At 46.1% G+C, this 17,945-nt stretch overlaps 1 protein-coding gene across 3 annotated transcripts in view; it reads left to right on the plus strand.

Annotated features, from left to right (window-relative positions):
• The window catches only part of UFL1 (UFM1 specific ligase 1), an 86,479-nt gene that overhangs the window by 34,500 nt on the left and 34,034 nt on the right, over nt 1-17,945 (plus strand). For all 3 annotated transcript variants that reach the window (XM_088472100.1, XM_088472118.1, XM_088472109.1), the window contains 5 exons: nt 1,097-1,242; nt 1,349-1,377; nt 3,025-3,122; nt 12,089-12,203; nt 12,876-13,006. In XM_088472100.1, the coding sequence (XP_088328226.1) occupies nt 1,097-1,242; nt 1,349-1,377; nt 3,025-3,122; nt 12,089-12,203; nt 12,876-13,006 (519 nt within the window). The remainder of the gene's footprint in view (nt 1-1,096; nt 1,243-1,348; nt 1,378-3,024; nt 3,123-12,088; nt 12,204-12,875; nt 13,007-17,945) is intronic.

Genomic DNA, 17,945 nt, shown 5'->3' on the forward strand with positions numbered 1-17,945 from the left:
GTTTGCACGACCCGTGGGAGCGCGCATCATTGGTCGTTCGGACAATACACACTAGACGATATGAACGGTATATCGATAAACGATATTGCTATCAATCATATTGTTCACTTTAATCGTCTAGTGTGTACGCGGCATTAGACTGATTTACTGTTTATTTCAGAGGGATCACTTAAGGCTTGGGTATCATGAAAGGTACATACACACACAACGATTTTGTTACTAACGATTTTATGAACGATTTTCTGTCAGATTTTTTAAAGTGTAATGAATGATTTTTTTTTTTGAACTACAAACGATTTTTGCATATTCCCTTAATGAAAATCGTTGAGTTGGTCAGTCTGACTGAACTACAAACGTGAACGCGCATGAACTATAATCGTTCATCGTTTTAACTTAGAAAGTGAACGATTTTGTCAATGATGAACGATAATCGATATTGTTTATTGATAATCGTTCAAAAAATCGTTGCGTGTGTATATGCAGTTTTACAGGTAGAATTGCCCATCAGATCCGTGTGCACTCCATAAGAGAGTAATTTTTGCCACCTGGCTTCCATGACACAGGTTTGTAGTGATATGGACATCCATGCCACATTTACCAAATTCTACCAGGTTTAAGTGAATGCCTCCACGGTTGACAGTTTCGACCATTAGGTTTTTTTGCGGTGGTAGCTTGGGCTGGTTGCATATTGCAGGGAAATGTGCTTTTACTCTATCCCCACTCCACTGTCTTCATTGTAAAATTATTTTTTTCTTTTGCGTTGAGGGAGGGGCGGACAGATACCACCAGTTTGTTACCAATTCTCTACTGTGACCATCTGTTTTTGTTGACCCCTTTTAGTTCTGTAGGTTTCCAGGTTACATATTTTTTTTTTTGTTCTCAGTGGCTTCTATTGTTTTTCTACCAAACTTGTTTGACATGTTTGATTCCAGGGATTATGGTCTGTGAGGAAGTGTCAAATCCTCCTCATGTGAGGACCTATGCTCTATGGTGATGTGTCTCCAATAAATTGGACAAAATGTTTTTTTATATTTTTTATTTTTTTATTTTTGAAAAAGCTTTGCCCACACATTCTGCAATTTTTTTGTACCTCTAGGTTATCTGAGCGTAACTGCATTGAGATTGTTGCCAAACTCATTGCTGAGAAGCAATTGGATGTAGTGCACACTCTTGATGGTAAAGAATATGTCACACCATCCCAAATATCTAAAGAGATCAGAGATGAGCTTCAAGTTAGAGGTGGTAAGATCAACTTTTTCTTTTTATTTTTTTAAGGGAGCTGTATTCATAATTGCTCTTACTATTTGCACATGCAGTGTTTGTTTGACTTATTTTTTCTCTTTTATAGGGAGAGTGAACATAGTGGAATTACAACAGGTAAGAAAATTTTACATAAATACACGTTTAGCATTGCTGCAGCTGATATCCTGACTGGTTTCAGTATTGACTTTAAATAGAAAAAATATTAAGCGCTAGTAATAGTAATTTAATTTCTAATTATTTAATAGTCTGTATGCAGACAAATTTGGCAATTGCCAATAATACCATACTGTAACTACTAAAAACCTAGAACAAGGAATGAATGTTAAACATCACTATAATAATTTGATTCACATTTATTCCTTGCTCTATGTTTTTAATAGTCTCAAATTTGTTTTGTACAAAACTGTTTTTATTGGCAATTGCCATATTTTTCTAAATGCAAACTGTTAAATAACTAGAAATTAAATTGTATTAACATAGCTTACTTTTTTTTTTTCTGGTTATCTTTATTAGGGATGAGCAATAATCCCTCTGTAGTGAGCAGCAGTTGACAATTACTGGAGTCGTTTACTTATTTATTTATATAAAGATTCATTTAGCACATGGTATTTTCAATGGTATGTAGACAGGAAGCCGACAGTCGAAATGCCGACCGTCGGCTTCCCGAATGTGTAATTCCGACGGGACTAATGATTGGCGGCAAAATCCCGATGCCTATCATTATCCCTACCACAGGAGCCCGACGCCCGGCATACCGAACGAAGGTATGCCGGGCGGCGCGTCGGACAGCCGCAAGGGAGGGAGGAATAGGTTAGGGGCTACCGGGGCGGACTTAGGGTTAGGCACTCCCCCGGAAGGGTTAGAGGGCCTTAGAGTTAGGCACCCCCGGGGAGAGGTGAGGGTTAGGCACCCCTAAGGGAGGGTTAGGGGGCGGAAAGGGTTAGTTATACTTACCTTAATTACCTGTCGAGATCTTCACGGCGTCGGGATTTGAAATCATTCATACCGATCCCTTTTGAATTGGTTTAATTTTCTGCTGCAGTGAATAAACTGTTTTTAAATTAGGTTTGTTTATTCAGTATAACATTTTTTAAATTAATGGAAGGTGCAGAGTTTATTGCAGTCAAAAAGGTATCATTGCTAAGTACCAAGTGGGGAATATTTTTATTATTTGCATTTATCTGTAGTAACATTTTTCACTGCAGTGAACCCTGCTTCATTATGACATTAAATTTGCGTCCATAAAAAATGCCTATTGCTGCTTTCCAAAGTCAGTCTGCTCAAATATATTTCTAATAAGGTATAGACGTGGGGCCTGATTAGGTGTCACATACAGGTCTGAATTTGTCCCCATTCTGAATGCAAATAGATTGAAAACAGAATGTTAATGCGGCTAGTCACAAGTCCTAATCCGTACTCCTCTTTGCGTTCGCACTGACCCATTTTATCATTATCATTGGCACTTACACCTGATCCATCTGAATTTGCTATCCAGAATGCATATGCACGACTCTACACACCGACAAAACAGTTCTCTTGTGTCTGTTTTCATTGTTGCCACTTGGAAACGCCTTTTTAGCAGCCAGAGAGAAGCAGCTGAGATGCATGTGGCTTTGAATTGTGGTACGTTCCCAAAGATACATAAGCAGTTTGAGAAGCATGTGCAACATGTGAAAAGTCGCTGGATGCAGCTGCACAAAAAGTTGCTTGCTACTCAGAATCAGGCCATTAATGTTTTTTATTATGTTTTCTTCTTGACAGGTTGTAAACGTTGACCTGACTCATATTGAAAGCAGAGCCAATGACCTTATTAAATTAGATAAAAATATCCAACTGGTGCTTGGACAGCTTGTGGACAAGTAAGTAAACACTTGCTTTACCAGATCCAGTATTGGGCAGCATGATTGGTGTATAGGTTAGCATTACTGTAACAGTACTGAGGTCTTTGGTTTGATTCCCAACACAGCCCTAACTGTGTGAAGTGTGCTTGTGTTGGTTTACTCCGGGTACTCAGGTTTCCTTCCATAATCAAAATATAAACTCGTAGGTTAATTGGCCCAGAGCAAAAATGAACCTTGGTGTGTATGTGTGTGAATGTGGTAGGGAATATAGATTGTAAATTCCACTGGGACAAGGACTGACCTGTTTTAATTGTGCGTGAGGGACCGATGTTACTTTATGTTCCAGATGTATATGCAGGACTGCAAGGTATTACGGATGTAAGATAGCGTTAGTGGGAGGTAGTGGGCGTCTCTATGCTGGCTGTGCGACGGCATTGTGATGGCATTCATTAGCATGTTTTTGTAGCAGAACTGCATTCCTAATCGGAGCTGCGATCGCAATAGCAATCTGTAGTGAATCAGGCCCTAAATCTTTTCGTATTGACTTCAGGAGGAAAAATTACTAATGTCATCTACAAGGCAATCTTAGACCTCGGTTCAGGGTCCGTAGGGGGTCCACAGGGTGACCTTGGGGTATTGGAGGATGGGAGTCATCCGGGCACCACGCAGTTGATTTTTTACTTCCTAGGATGCACTGGGTCCCTCTCCTATACCCCGGGCCAGAGGCACCTCAGTTTCGTTGGGTGCCTGCCCGGAGTCGGGTCACTGAACATGGTCGGGCTGTTCCAGCCCCTGAAGATCTTCATTCTTCGTTTTTTCTGAGCAGGCAACACTGACAATCCAGTGGACGTCCGTGCTGCCGCTCCGTCACCCTGCCGACGCCGGTACTGATCCGGGGATCTCGGCGGGCTTCCGGGGTCTTAGGTAGCAGGGACCCAGGAGGATCCTTGGAGTGTGGACGGACGCTTCAGGTATTCAGGTAAGCAGTGGGTCTCCGCGGTGGGGACCCGCTGAGAGACAGTCCTTTTTTTCCCCAAGGCTGGGGACTTCCCTGGGGACTGCAGCATGTGGAGCCAGGCACTGAGCCCTGCGCATCCACTTGACCCCCAGGGACAATGGGGCTGGAGTTTACGGAATGCTCCAGCATCCCGGCGGTTGAACGCTGGCCAGGGGAGGCAGCCTGTCTAACAGCCGGCTCCTCCCCACTGCACAGCGCACCTTTCCACTGCGGTCTGGCTAGGCTGTGGCAGTCCTCTGGATTCGCCCCCTCAGCATTCTCCGGCGACCATTTTCTCCTGGCTGAGTCGCAGATCACAGCAGACGGTGTGGAGCCCAGGTTCCCCTACATACCTCTCCTCCTGGAAGTGGTCAGTTTATGTAGCACTATATCCTAACAGACACTAAGGCCCTCATTCAGAGGCGGTCGCAAGAAGCGACCGCTCGCTCTGAATGAGGGAGGCCACTTGTGATTTTAAGTGCGGCCTCCTGGTCGCTAGCTAAGCTGTGGGTTACCACCCACAGCTTTAGCGACCGACCAGGGTGATGGTCGGAATGGTCAAGACCATCGCAACCTTCGGGGCCTGCGATGAGACCCTAAGGTTGGGTCTCGGCACCCGCAAGCCCCAGGGAGCTTCCTGCTCTAATCGAGCAGGAAGCTCCCCAGTGACATCACTGCTGATGTCAGTGCCGCTGCCCACAAAACGGCAGGCGTTCCTTAAGGAACGCCTCCGTTTGTGAAACCACCCCCTGCCATGCCTACAAAACGGGGCGCCGTTTTGTAGTGAGCTCCGGAGCGAGAGAAATTCTCTCTCGCTCCGGGGATTGCGCACGCGCAATGCGGCCGCTGCACGTGCGCAAAGCATAAACATCGACCCAGTTGCGGGCGCTCACCGCTTGCGACCGGGTCTGAATGAGGATCTAAGTCTGGGTAGTTGATTAAGTAGTGCCATTAAGTGCAGGTGTTATTATTCTGCATTGTATGTGACTGTATGCTAGCGCTGTCTGCCTGAGTTTCACTTTCTGAACTGTCAGCCATTTTACTTTCCCTGTGCCTGTTGTTTTCCTCTCTGAGCCCTAACACAGGTATTGTCAGGGTGCAACCTCACAGTCTGTTATATTCTTTGTGGGGGTCCCATTCAGTTTATTGGTATCCTCCTTCACCATCTCTGTCAGTGAGAGTGATCTGCCTAAGTTGGCTCCCGTCCAGCTGTCATGTAAAAAATGTATAGCGGAATTGGGGATGGGAGACATGGTCCTTGAGGGATTTTGTTCGAGGTGTTATGCTCCCCCAGGTCCCTCTACGGTCACTGCAACTCCGCACGAGCCCCCTTGGGCGTGCTTTGCACAAGCACTAATGGCCATTGTGAGATGTTTAGCTGTCCCTCTTGTGTTTTCCCCGCTAGGGTTCACACAGCAGCATCTTATGCCCTCTCAGAGCCTGCTTCAAGCGGCTGTACCCATGCAGGTGCTATCCCCCAGTGGGTTAATAAGATTCCCTCTGCGTTACAGAATGTGGCTGAGGGGCGACAGGGGGAGGCACTCAATGGAAGACCGCCTAAAAGACTTTTGCCGTTGTCTTAATCTATGCTGTAGGATGACGATGATGTGTCATCTGATGATGGGGTGCTCCCGTATGAATCTGACTCCTAATCCCCTACACGTGAGGTAGAGTCGAAGTCAAAAATTTATATTCCGGGTTTGATACAGGCTGTCCGTGCGGCCTTGGTCATAGAGGAGGACGAACCTCCAGCACCAGTCCAGACATGCCCTTTTCAAACCGGTAAAGGTGGCCGCTGCCATATTTCCTTTGTCTGACCAGCTGGTGGACCATCTGGAGGTGGCATGGAAAACACTTGGAAAGCGGTACCAGCCGCAGAGGTGTCTGGCCTATGCTTATCAATTTGCTGAGAACTATTTTTCAAAATGGGAAGCTTCACCGGCGGTAGATTCCCACGTCATGCTCCTGGTTAAAAGCGCGACTCTCCCTATGCCTTTCATGTCGTCCCTGAAGGATACTACAGATAGGAAGGTGGAGGTTTGCCTGAAGTCTATTTATTCCCTTTCAAGTGCCGCGTGCAGACCAGCCATGGCTATCTGCTGGGTGGCTCGGGCTATGGAATGTTTGGCAAACACCCTGGAATGGTCCTTGTCTTCGGATGCGACCAGGGAGCAGTTGAATCTTGTGGGCAACCCTATATTAACGAGGCTGCCTTAGATGTCAGCTTATTAAATGCCAGGATTTCCACGGCGGCCATTGCGGCTCGCCGCTCCCTGTGGCTTCACTCTTGGAGGGCAGATGCGGACTCCAAGAAGGGCTTGGAGTGTTTACCCTATAATGGTAAGGTCCTGTTAGCCCCTGATTTGGACACAATTGTGGATACATTAGCAGCCGCTAAGTCCGCTTGTCTGCCTTCTGCTCCTGCTCCGTCGGGGTCTCAGACTTCGTCCTTTCGGACCTATCGAACCCCAGGTAAGCTTAGAACCCAGTCCTTTCCTAGGCCGTCAACCACCAAGCCTGGAGTGCGAGACGTCCAGCTGCCAAGCCTGATGACAAGCCCTCAGCCTTACGGGGCAGACCTCCCCCTGGGGCCGACTTCTTCAATACACCCAGCGATGGTGTCAGACTACTACAGACACCTGAGTAAGGGAAGTGGTGTCTTGAGGGTACGCCCTCTCCTTCCGCAGACAGCTTCCCCATCAGTTCTTCACAGGCCTCCTGTCAAACAAGGACAAGGCCTTGGCTATTCAAGAGGCAGTACAATCCATGCTTCAGGCAGGGGTCATTGTACCGGTCCCGTTGTCCCAGAGGGGAACGGGTTATTATTCCAGACTTTTTCTGGTTCAAAAACCGAACTGATCCCACCGTCCTATCCTCGATCTCAAGTCCCTGAACAAATTCCTCCGGGTACCTCTGTTCAGGATGGAAACTCTTCGTTCCATCATACTGGCTATGGAACCTGGGGATTTTATGGTGTGTCTGGATAGTCAGGATGCATACCTGCATATTCCGATTGCTTCGGCTCACCAGCGTTTTCTCAGGTTTGCTGTGTCACAACAATATTTCCAGTTTCAGGAATGCCGTTTGGCGCCTCTACTGCACCTCGATTGTTTAGAAAAATTATGGCGGTAATGGCAGCCCATCTGCGGCTGTAAGGGGTCAGCCTGTTACTTTACCTGGATGACCTCTTACTGTTAGCATGGTCTCCAGAGGTACTTCACCACCACCAACTACAGCTGACAATATCTGTACTACAGATGCACGGGCAGTTGTTCAATTGGAAGAAGTCCTCCCTGATCCCGTCTCAAAGGATGCTCCATCTGCTAGCTCTGTTGGACTCACAACAGCAGTGTATTTTTCTGACCACAAACAAAATCACTTTGCAGTCGAGAGTGCACAGATGCCTACGCAGTCGCCGAGTGTCCATACACTCAGCCATGCAGTTACTGGATTCCATGGTGCCGACATTCGACATGGTGGAATATGCCCAGTTTCAATCCCAGCCTCTGTAAAAATTGATCCTCTCCTGGTGGGACGGATTACCCCATTGGATAAAGACACAAACAATGGTACTCTCTCCGGAGGTAAATCTATCTCTGTCTTGGTGTCTGCAGTCGGTCCACCTCATCAAGGGGCGCCCCTTTTGAATTCCGGACTGGGCCCTTCTGACAACGGATGCCAGTCTTCGGGGTTGGGGCTCAGTGATGAGTCCACACTCCTTTCAAGGATGATGGACAGCAGAACAGTCAGCTCTACCAATCAGCATATTGGAACTTCGGGCAGTCTTCAGGGCCCTACAACAAGCCAGACTCCTACTTCACGGAAAGTCTGTGCAAGTTCAGTCAGACAACGCCATGACCATGGCTTACATCAACCATCAAGGAGGAACTCTAAGTCCGGCGGCAATGTCAGAGGTGTCACACATCTTGACATGGGCAAAAGGCCATCTACCAGCCATATCGGCAGTGTTCATTCCAGGAGTTCTCAATTGGGAAGTGGACTTCCTCAGCAGTCACGACGTACATCCCGGGGAATGGTCTCTTCACCAAGAGGTGTTTCAGCCCCTAGTGGACAAGTGGGGCCTTCCGGATGTGGACCTCATGGCCTCCCGATATATTCACAAACTGCCAGTGTACGGGTCCAGGTCAAGAGAAGCCAAGACTCTCTTGATAGACGCTCTGACAGTCAAGTGGACTTTCCAGTTTGCGTACCTGTTTCCTCCATTCTCCCTTCTTCCTTGAGTACTTCGGAAGTTCAAACAAGAAGGAGGCACTGTCCTGCTGGTGGCTCCAGTGTGGCCCAGACGTCACTGGTACTCAGACCTTTGACACTCTGTTGCTGTTGCCTCTGCATCCGGACCTGTTGCCTCATGGTCCTTACCTTTACCCGAACCTGGGTCGTCTGTCTTTGACGACGTGGCTCTTGAGACATCCCTCCTAAGGTCCAAGAGTTTTTCCGGCTCTGTGGTTAACACCATGATCAGAGCACGGAAACCTGCCTCTGCCAGGATTTACCACAGGGTGTGGCATACCTACTTTGAATGGTGTCTTCCCAGAGGTTAAGACTCCCAAGTGTTTAGGGTATCTAGAGTTTTGGCTTTCCTGCAGGCGTGTTTGGATCTTGGTCTCCGCCTTGCTTCACTGAAGGTGCATGTCTCTGCCCTTTCAGTGTGGTTCCAGCAAAGGATTGCTCCTCTTCTGATATCCACACTTTCCTTCGAGGGGTCCTTCGAATTCAGCCTTGGGATTTGGCTTTTGTCCTTGGCGCCCTCCATTTGAACCCCTGGACTCAGTGGATCTCAAATGGCTTACTGCTTAGACAGGATTTTCTTCTGGCTATTGCTTCTGCCAGAAGAGTGTCTAATTTGGGGGCGCTCTCTTGTCGTTCCCCATTTCTGTTTTTTCACCAGGAGAGGGCGGTGCTTCTGACTCGCCCTTGTTTCCTTCCTAAGGTGGTCTCTAGTTTTCACATTAATAAGGAAATTATTGTGCCGGCCTTTAATTCCCCAGACCTCTCGGCAGGTGAGGCCTCATTGGATGTGCTACGTGCTCTCAGGATTTATGTGGACCGTATCAGTTCCCTTCGGAAGTCAAACTCCTTGTTTGTACTCTATGGTTTCCACAAGAAGGGATGGCCAGCCAATAAACAAACTTTGGCTAGGTGGTTTGAGTGGCGATTTCTGAGGCTTACATTCATGAGGGCCTTCCAGTGCTGCCCTCTGTTACTGCTCATTCTATTCGGTCTGTGGGTCCTTCGTGGGCAGCTCGCCGTGGTGCCTCGGCTGTTCAGCTTTGTAAGGCGGCCACGTGGTCTTCTGTCCAGACCTTTCTGAGGTATTATGCATTTGATACCTTTAGCTCTCAGGATGCATCCTTCGGGCAGCAGATTGTCCTCTCTGCACAGGAGCGTCCCCACCCTTGAGGGTACTGCTTTGGGACATCCCCAAGGTCACTCTGTGGACCCCCTATGGACCCTGAAGTAGAAAATTAGAGATATATTAAGAACTTACCTTTTATCTCTCTTTCTACAAAATCCATAGGGTCCACAGAGCACCCACCCTGTCGCACCTGTGCTTCAGTTGGGCTTCGCTCTGGTCACCGGTTTTCTGTCTCCTTCTGTGTGAGAATGTGATTCTTGTGTGTTCCAGACTTTCTTCTCTCTTTTATCCTCCTCCGGCCTTTTGGCTTGCTACAAAACTGAGGTGCCTCTGGCCCAGGGGGTGGGGTATAGGAGTGGGACCCAGTGCGTCCTGGGAAGAAAAATGAACTGCGTGGTGCCCGGATTACTCCCATCATCACCTATACCCCAAGGTCACCCCGTGGACCCTACGGACTTCGTAGAAAGAGAGATAACAAAGGTAAGTTCTTACCATATCTCTCCTTATCGCCGTAATTTCAAAATTGCACCTGTGCGAAGGTGGGTCGTTATTGTTATATAAATGGATGTTAATATGTAAGTAAATGTTAATTTAAAAAAATTGGTAAAATATGGTATTTAAAACAATTGTCTATATGGTTTACCTCATCCCACTTTTCAAATGCCATCTGTGTTACTGTCTCTCCAACTCTAGCTATGCATATTATACAAGACTAAATATTACCTGAAGCAACTACCAACCTTGGTGAGAGACGTGTGTTTTTGCAAAGGATTGTGCATGTCATAGTGTACTGCCTCAATAATTATACTGTGATGATATTGCAGGCTGCCCTTTCTTAACACACATCACTTCATTTTAAAAACATACAAAGACATAAAACTATTTCTGTGCTCTCAATAATAGAATAGAATAAAAACAAAAACAATGGTCTACACCAGTGGTTCTCAAACTTGGTCCTCAGGACCCCACACAGTTCACATTTTCCAGGTCACCCAGCAGGTGCACAGGTGTGTTCATTACTCACTGACACATTTTAGAAGATTCGCAGGTGGAGCTAATTATATCACTTGTGATTCTGTAAGGAGATCTGGAAAACATGCACAGTTTGGGTCCTTAGGACCGAGTTTGAGAATCTGTGGTCTACTATTTTGGCAGTTATTAGACGACTTATATAGTTGACACAGACTTTCCTTCCACAGTTATAAATTTTTATCTTTGTATGATGTCCCTCCCCTCTGATTAGTCACCTGTTTGAAGCAAGACACTCCCTATATTGGTGATCTAGGAATACAGGGCATGATTCTGATATGTACGTAAACCAGATGGTTTACGTACATAACTGATGTTTGGGGGCCTGTGCATATGCGCAAACTGGGTTCGGCGTTGCCGCTTGCAGTCCCCCTTAGCTTCAGGATGATTGAGATAATGCAGCGTTTGGGGAGTGAAACAGGGGCGCCGACCAGGACCTTTGTACAAAACATCAGAATTTGGCCCACAGTACTTGGTGTACAGCAGTATGGAAAATGTTACTGCTGTATAAATAAATACCAGTATTTATTACAGGAAGGATGAAAGCAGGGTTGGCTGGTTTAAACCAAATGTGTGTTTTTATTTTTTTAATTATTATTTTGTGACTACAGACACGGTGCTCTGACTTCTTTGAAAAAAAAAAAAAAAAGCCTATTATAAGGGAACGCCTCTGGTATTATTCAACATTCTTGTTACTTGTGTGCATTTACTAATTTAGTTCAGCTCACTCAAATGAAGACCACAACAGAGAAATAGAGAGGGTGAACCAGATTAGAGACGTATTAAATCTGCCTAGCATCAGCTAAGACTCCACAGACTCCTTCCCTAACAATCCCATAGGACAGGAGAAAACCACAACTAAAATTCTCACTCTTAAAGGATAAACAACTCCAACAAATTAAAGAGGCAATATATAGAAAAACATCTCCTTGTTTAATCTCCTGATTTATTTCAATTTAATTCCTTCAATTCTACTGAGATGAGTGGTAGGAGGAAGGACATAGGGCTAAATGTAATAGCTTGCGAACGCGATTTTCACCCACTGCGGGGATTTATGCAAATCTCCCTGTATTTTTAAAGTGACAATCATTTTAAAGGCTAAACCTGCCTGGTTTATCTCTTTTGTTGAGATAAAAAAACATAATTATTTTGGTTTGTTTAATGTTAGAAACCATTAAAACATGGTTGATCAAGGCTCCTAATTCATAGCAATGTTTCACAGTATTGTGTTAATGTAATAAGCGGTATTCAGTTTTTTTAATTTAAACATTATTGCAATAAAAACTGGTTTAAACTTTAAACCAAAAAAAATATGTGTTTTTTAATAACCTGTCTTTTTTTATTTATTTTTTATTTATTTATTTTTTAACCCTGGATGAAAGAAAAAAAATATTAAGCCAATGAACATTTGTCCCAAAATTGAAATTGGTTTTGAATGTTAAGTAATATTTTTAATAACTGTAGTTTGCCTTTGTTATTGACTAATAATCGGAACAGTCCTTATAACCTGATTCTAAGGCTTGAAACTTAGATTTAAATGTCAAGATTATAAACCTATATTTCTTGTTTTGTTTTTTTTAGCAACTATCTGGACCAGATAGCAGAGGAGGTTAATGATAAATTGCAGGAGGCTGGTCAAGTGACTATATCAGAATTGTGCAAGACTTACGACCTTCCAGGAGACTTCCTGACAGAGGTGATAAAGGACTGGCCACAGTCATATTTCGGAAGCTCTGTATTTCTTTGATTCTTATACTTCTGCATTAGAGCATAAATCGGTTACACCTCACAGTTCACATTTTCTAGAATATAGTTTTCATGGTTAACATAAGCCAATTCTTATCCACTTCCATTACAGGTCCCTTTTACACTTAACTGTGAAAACTGATAAAAACATTAAAGTATTACATTAGTTACACCATAAGTAACTTTTTAAGTCTGAATGAGTTCATCTATTTAGATAGAATCACCAGAATGAAGAATTGCAACTGCACTTCCCCTGTGGAGCAGATGTCAACCATCCACTCTTGTTTGTATTCTATGTGAATGGATCATATGTTGTTATATCTGTCCTATATGAAGCACAGCAGTAATATCAGGAATGGGGTAATATTGCTCAATTTGGGGTCTATGTACTAAGCCTTGGAAAGAGAGAAAGTACAACCAATCAGCTCCTAGCTGTCATTTTTCAAACACAACCTGTAATGTGACAGTTTGGAGCTGATTGTTTGGTACTTTATCTCCATCCACTTTATCTCTCTGCAAGGCTTAGTACATAGACGCTCATCCAACCAAATGCAGTTCAGCAATAGCTGGAATGTCAAATGCACTTATATATATTTTTCATTCTTTTCTTTTTTTACCACAGTCACTGACACTGAGACTTGGAAATATTATTCAAGGGAAGATTGATCAAAACAACAGGGGTGTGATATATACTGAGACATTTGTGGCTCGCCACAGGGCGCGAATCCGTGGCCTTTTCACAGCAATCACAAGGTTAGAAAATTGAATACATTTAGACATAAATATGTTGTACTTGACCAATATACACATTGATTTTATAACTGTTTCATAATTACTGTGCACATGACAGCAATATTGTTTTGACAGTTAAATATTTGTATTGTTTTAAACTTTTAGTAGATATAGTGCAATGATCATTTTAAATTGAATATACGGTATTATAAATGTTCGATCCTTTCTTTTGAAAGTATGTCAATGAGTTTGGAGCCTGACTGGCTCAGTGCTCTATACCGTATTGAATGATACTAGAAAATGTATTTGGTAGTGAATATGCAGATTATTATTATTGTTATTTGCCAAGTGAGGAATAAAGTTCAGTGTCTTTCCAACTAACCTTTTATTTGCTATAAATAAATTCTAGTATATATATTAATTGCTACATTTTCATTATTTAATGTGCAATTTAAATTTTTCCACACTGTGAAATCTACAGAGGGCAAGACCACGCAGGGCAAAACAGTTCAGTACAAACAGCACTGCAAATCTCAAAACAGCCACTGATGCAATGTGTGCAATTGAAATATACAGTGTCAGCTGAAACCTGTAGCTGTTACCGTGGGTGCAAAAGACAAGTCTAGTTCATCTGAAAATGCAAACGCAGATGATTGGAGTCCGGGGGCAGAGAGCCCAAGGAGGGTGTGTAGCAGGTGTGCAAGAGAAGTAGGTAATGAGAACAGGAGGGAGGAAGGCCCTTCTCATGTTGTTTCCAGTCTAAAGGGAAGGGGGAGACAAACAAAAGACATAAGGAGTGAGTCATTGTAATGGGAACTAAGGGCAGAAAGCAGGAGTGAGACAATTGGAGAGCGCAAAGGGTTCAGTTAGACCTGGCTAGGTGGTGGACAGATATGCTTTTTATGAACAGGTTGGTTTTCAGCGCCCGCTTGAAGCAATGCAGGCTGGGGGATAGTCTGATGGAACAAGGGAGATTGTGCCAATGAAGTCAGGGCAGCTCGGGAGAAATCTTGAATTCTGGAGTGAAATGTGGTAACCAGAGGGGAGGAAAGGCGGCGTTCAATGGCCGGCTGTAAAGGGCGGGAGAGAGTGTGTAAGGAGATGTAGGCAGCTGTGGAGTTGGAATGAGCCTTGTATGTCATAGTTAGGAGTTGGAAAAGGATTTTGTGGAGGAAGGAGAGCCAGTGAAGGACTTTCTAGGGAGGGGATGCAGACATGGAGTGGCAGGAGAGGGAAGATAAGTCTACCTACAACGTTAAGTACAGATTAGAGAGGAGCAAGATGGGTAGCAGGGGAGTCCAGTGAGGAGAAGGTTGCAGTAGTTAAGGCGAGAGAGTGAGTGGACAACGTTTTGGTGGCATCCCGGGAGAGGAAGGTTCTGAAGCGAGCTTGTGGAGCTGGATACGACTGGATAGGGCAAAAGATTTAATGTAGGGTGTGAAGGCGAGGGAAGAGTCAAGAGTGACTCCCAGGCAGCGAAGTTGGGGAACAGAGGAGATAGTGGTGTTGTTTACAGTGATTGAGTGATCTGGAGGGGAAGAGAATCCCGTTGGATCTGTGGCCGCTGTGGTAACTATGCAAGACTGATCGTTGATCTCTGTGAATTAAACACTTCATCATCTAAATGTGACTTCTGGTCATTGTTTGGTTTTTTCATTGCTGATATCGAACTGCAGGGGTGCTCCTGTAGAAACACAGGAGCACAGCGTCCATGCATGTGTTCATCCAGACATAATCCAAAGAGCAGGGCACTCACCAGGCTTGTTGATAATAATGAAAGGTAAGTTATAAATCTATATCAAAACATCTTGAGGGAAACGTTTTGAACCCCTTAGGAATCTTAATCATGACAGATGAGAATATCCCAAAAGTTCTACAGCAACTACACCCATCCCCAGACCAACTATATATACACCACTGTTAAGTGGGATTAGCAATCAGCTGTGGAACAGGAAATGAGCCCACTTAAGGGTCTATGGCCCTCATTCAGACCCACTCACGAGCGGCTGTCCGCTCGCAAGTGGGTCGAGGGTCCCCAGGGGGAGCTCCGTCGTGCGCATGCGCGAGACCCGACGAGCGAAGGACTTTCCTTCGCTCGGAGTGACTCATCAAAGGGGGCGTGCTGTCGATGGTGACTGACAGCACGCCCCCTTTGGTGGGCGTGCCTGCCAGACGGAGGCGTTCCCAAGGGAACGCCTACCGTCTGAAGCCGGCCCCACTGACATCACTAGTGAACGCCTTGGGAACGCCTCCGTCTGGCAGGCACGCCCCCGGCACGCCCACCAAAGGGGGCGTGCTGTCAATCAACATCGACAGCACGCCCCCTTTGATCAGACACTACGAGCGAAGGAAAGTCCTTTGCTCGTCGCGCCTTGCGCATGCGCACGACGGAGCTCCCTCCGTCGTGCGCATGCGCAGTGCAGACCATCGACCCACTTGCGAGCGGACAGCCGCTCGCGAGTGGGTCTGAATCAGGGCCTATGTACGAAGCCTTGGATGTTGATAAAGTATCAACAAATCAGCTCCTGTCGTTTTACAGGCTGTGTTGAAAAATGACAGGAGCTGTGGTTGGTCTGTTCATCACCTTGCAGAATATATTTATTATTTGGAATATAATAAAGGGCAGAATGGACCCATATGTGCACCAGAGGTCAAGCATATGAGGATTTATATATATATATATATATATATATATATATATATCAAACCAAATCTTTCAAAAGTAATTTGCATGTCGTCTTGAGAACAGGATAGAGAAGTCCCATTACTGGACTTCCAAGGTGCATCTTAATTTACATTGTATACTTGGGAGCTTGTACATCTTATTGACACAGTTGGAAACATTTACCACCCCTGACATAATTAGGATAAGAAAGACTTTTAATAAAACTCATTTCTACTTCAGGGTCCATAGGGGGTCTACAGGGTTGACCTTGCGGTATAGCTGGATCTGGATCCACGGGCACCACGCAGTTAAAGCTTTAGCTGCTCCCAGGATGCTCTTGGGTCCATCCTCCTCTATACCCTGCCCACGAGCCACAGGCACCTCAGTTTGAGTTGGTGCCCAGCCCCCAAAGCTTTTTAATTTAAAAAAAAAAACCTGTCAGTTTTTAGTTTTAACAGGGGCTCTTCAGTGTGGCAGCGAAGGGCTGTCTGTACAGACGCCCACGCTGCCGCTCTTACTCACCGCTGGCGCCGCAACGCCAGTATCGCACTGGGGATCGTGGCGGGAGGCCAGAGTCCGTACTAGCCGGACTCTGAGGACCTCCCTGGACTGCTGCCGGAGTCGCCGGGGAGAAGGTAAGCCGCGAGTCACCGATTAGCGGCGGCACGTGGGTCTTACTATTAATGCAGTCCTTTGCCCCCGGTTCTACGGGACAGACCGGGGGCTGCTAGCGGTGGCGGCGGGCTCCCCCCCCCATCGGAGGAATACCCACCAGGGTTATTTAGCGGCAAGCGGGATGCCGGCAGCCCGGGGGGTTAATAGCTAGCCAGGGGAGGAAGCCTTCCCTGTTTAGCGGCTCCTCCCCTCAGCTCAGCGCGCCTTTCAGCACGTAGTCTGGCGTAGCTGAGCTGCAGTTACTCGGCCACTCCTCCTCTGAGGTCTCTGGGGGCCATTTCTCTGTGGCAGCGCAGATCTCTCACTGAGCACGCGGACCGGTCCCCCTGTGTACCTCTCCCCCGATCAAGGACAGTATACACAGCACTATAGCCCTCCCAGACACTGAATCTGGGAGGTTGATTGTAGTGGAAAGGTGCAGTGAGTATATCTTCTCTGCATGGTATGTGACTTTTGCTAGTGCTTATTTCTACTTACTGTCAACTTATACCTGTGTACCTCTCCCCCGATCAAGGACAGTGTACACAGCACTATAGCCCTCCCAGACACTGAATCTGGGAGGTTGATTGTAGTGGAAAGGTGCAGTGAGTATATCTTCTCTGCATGGTATGTGACTTTTGCTAGTGCTTATTTCTACTTACTGTCAACTTATACCTATCCCTTTACTTCTCCTGCAAGCCCTACAGGTGTGTGGGGGAGGGGAGTTTCTACAGACCTCACCTATATAAATCACGTATTTGTGAGGTCCGTCACATACAGTTGTGTGCTACACAGTACCATATTGTGGGCTGTTGTTCAGCACACTGGTGAGTGCGCTTGATTCTGCTCTGTTGCCAGATATATTTATTTATATAATATATTTCCTCATGTCGGAGATTGAGCACTCCGTGGCTCCGGTGTTGGTCTCCTGCAGACGCTGTTCTGCAGGAGTGGATAGGGAGGATTTGTCACAGGATGGCCTGTGTAGACGGTGCCAGGTGGTTCCTGGCCCATCAAAACCTCCTATGACGCAGGAAACACCATGGGCGATGTTTTCTCAGGTGCTGGTGTCTATTGCGGACCGTCTGTCGGTCCCGACTGCTGTCCCTACTAGGGTGTTGCCCCAGCCGGCCATCCCCCATTCCCCGGGTGTCCCGCAATTATTGCGGAGCCCCCCCGGGTCTCAGTCTGTTGGTCCTTATGCGGGGTCACCTGTGTATATACAGGCTTCCCCTGTGACGCAGCAGTCTGTGGTGCCCTTCCAGGCCCCTGTGGCGGCTCCTCCACCCTGGGCGGATGTGCTCTCCAACTCAGTACAAAATTTGGCGGCCGCGTCTTCGGCTTTTCAGTCAATATTGCAGAATGACATGCCTTCAAGGGCGTCAAAACGCACACTAATGGCGCAAGCGGCGCATTTATCGGACTCCGAGGGGTCCTCCAGATGATGGGGAGGTTCATGATGACACTGACTCGGAGACATCGGTCCAGGAGGTAGATACCAAGTCGTCTATTAATGTGCGAGCACTGGTTAGGGCGGTGCGAGCCATTCTCCTAATAGAGGATGAGGCACTAGCTCCTAAGTCGAAGTATCCTAGTTTAAAAAAAACGAAGGTGGCTTCTGCGGTGTTTCCCCTGTCTGAT

The sequence above is a fragment of the Taudactylus pleione genome, unplaced genomic scaffold, assembly GCF_031769625.1.
Source record: "Taudactylus pleione unplaced genomic scaffold, aTauple2 ptg000015l, whole genome shotgun sequence".
Classification (NCBI taxonomy): Eukaryota; Metazoa; Chordata; class Amphibia; order Anura; family Myobatrachidae; genus Taudactylus; species Taudactylus pleione.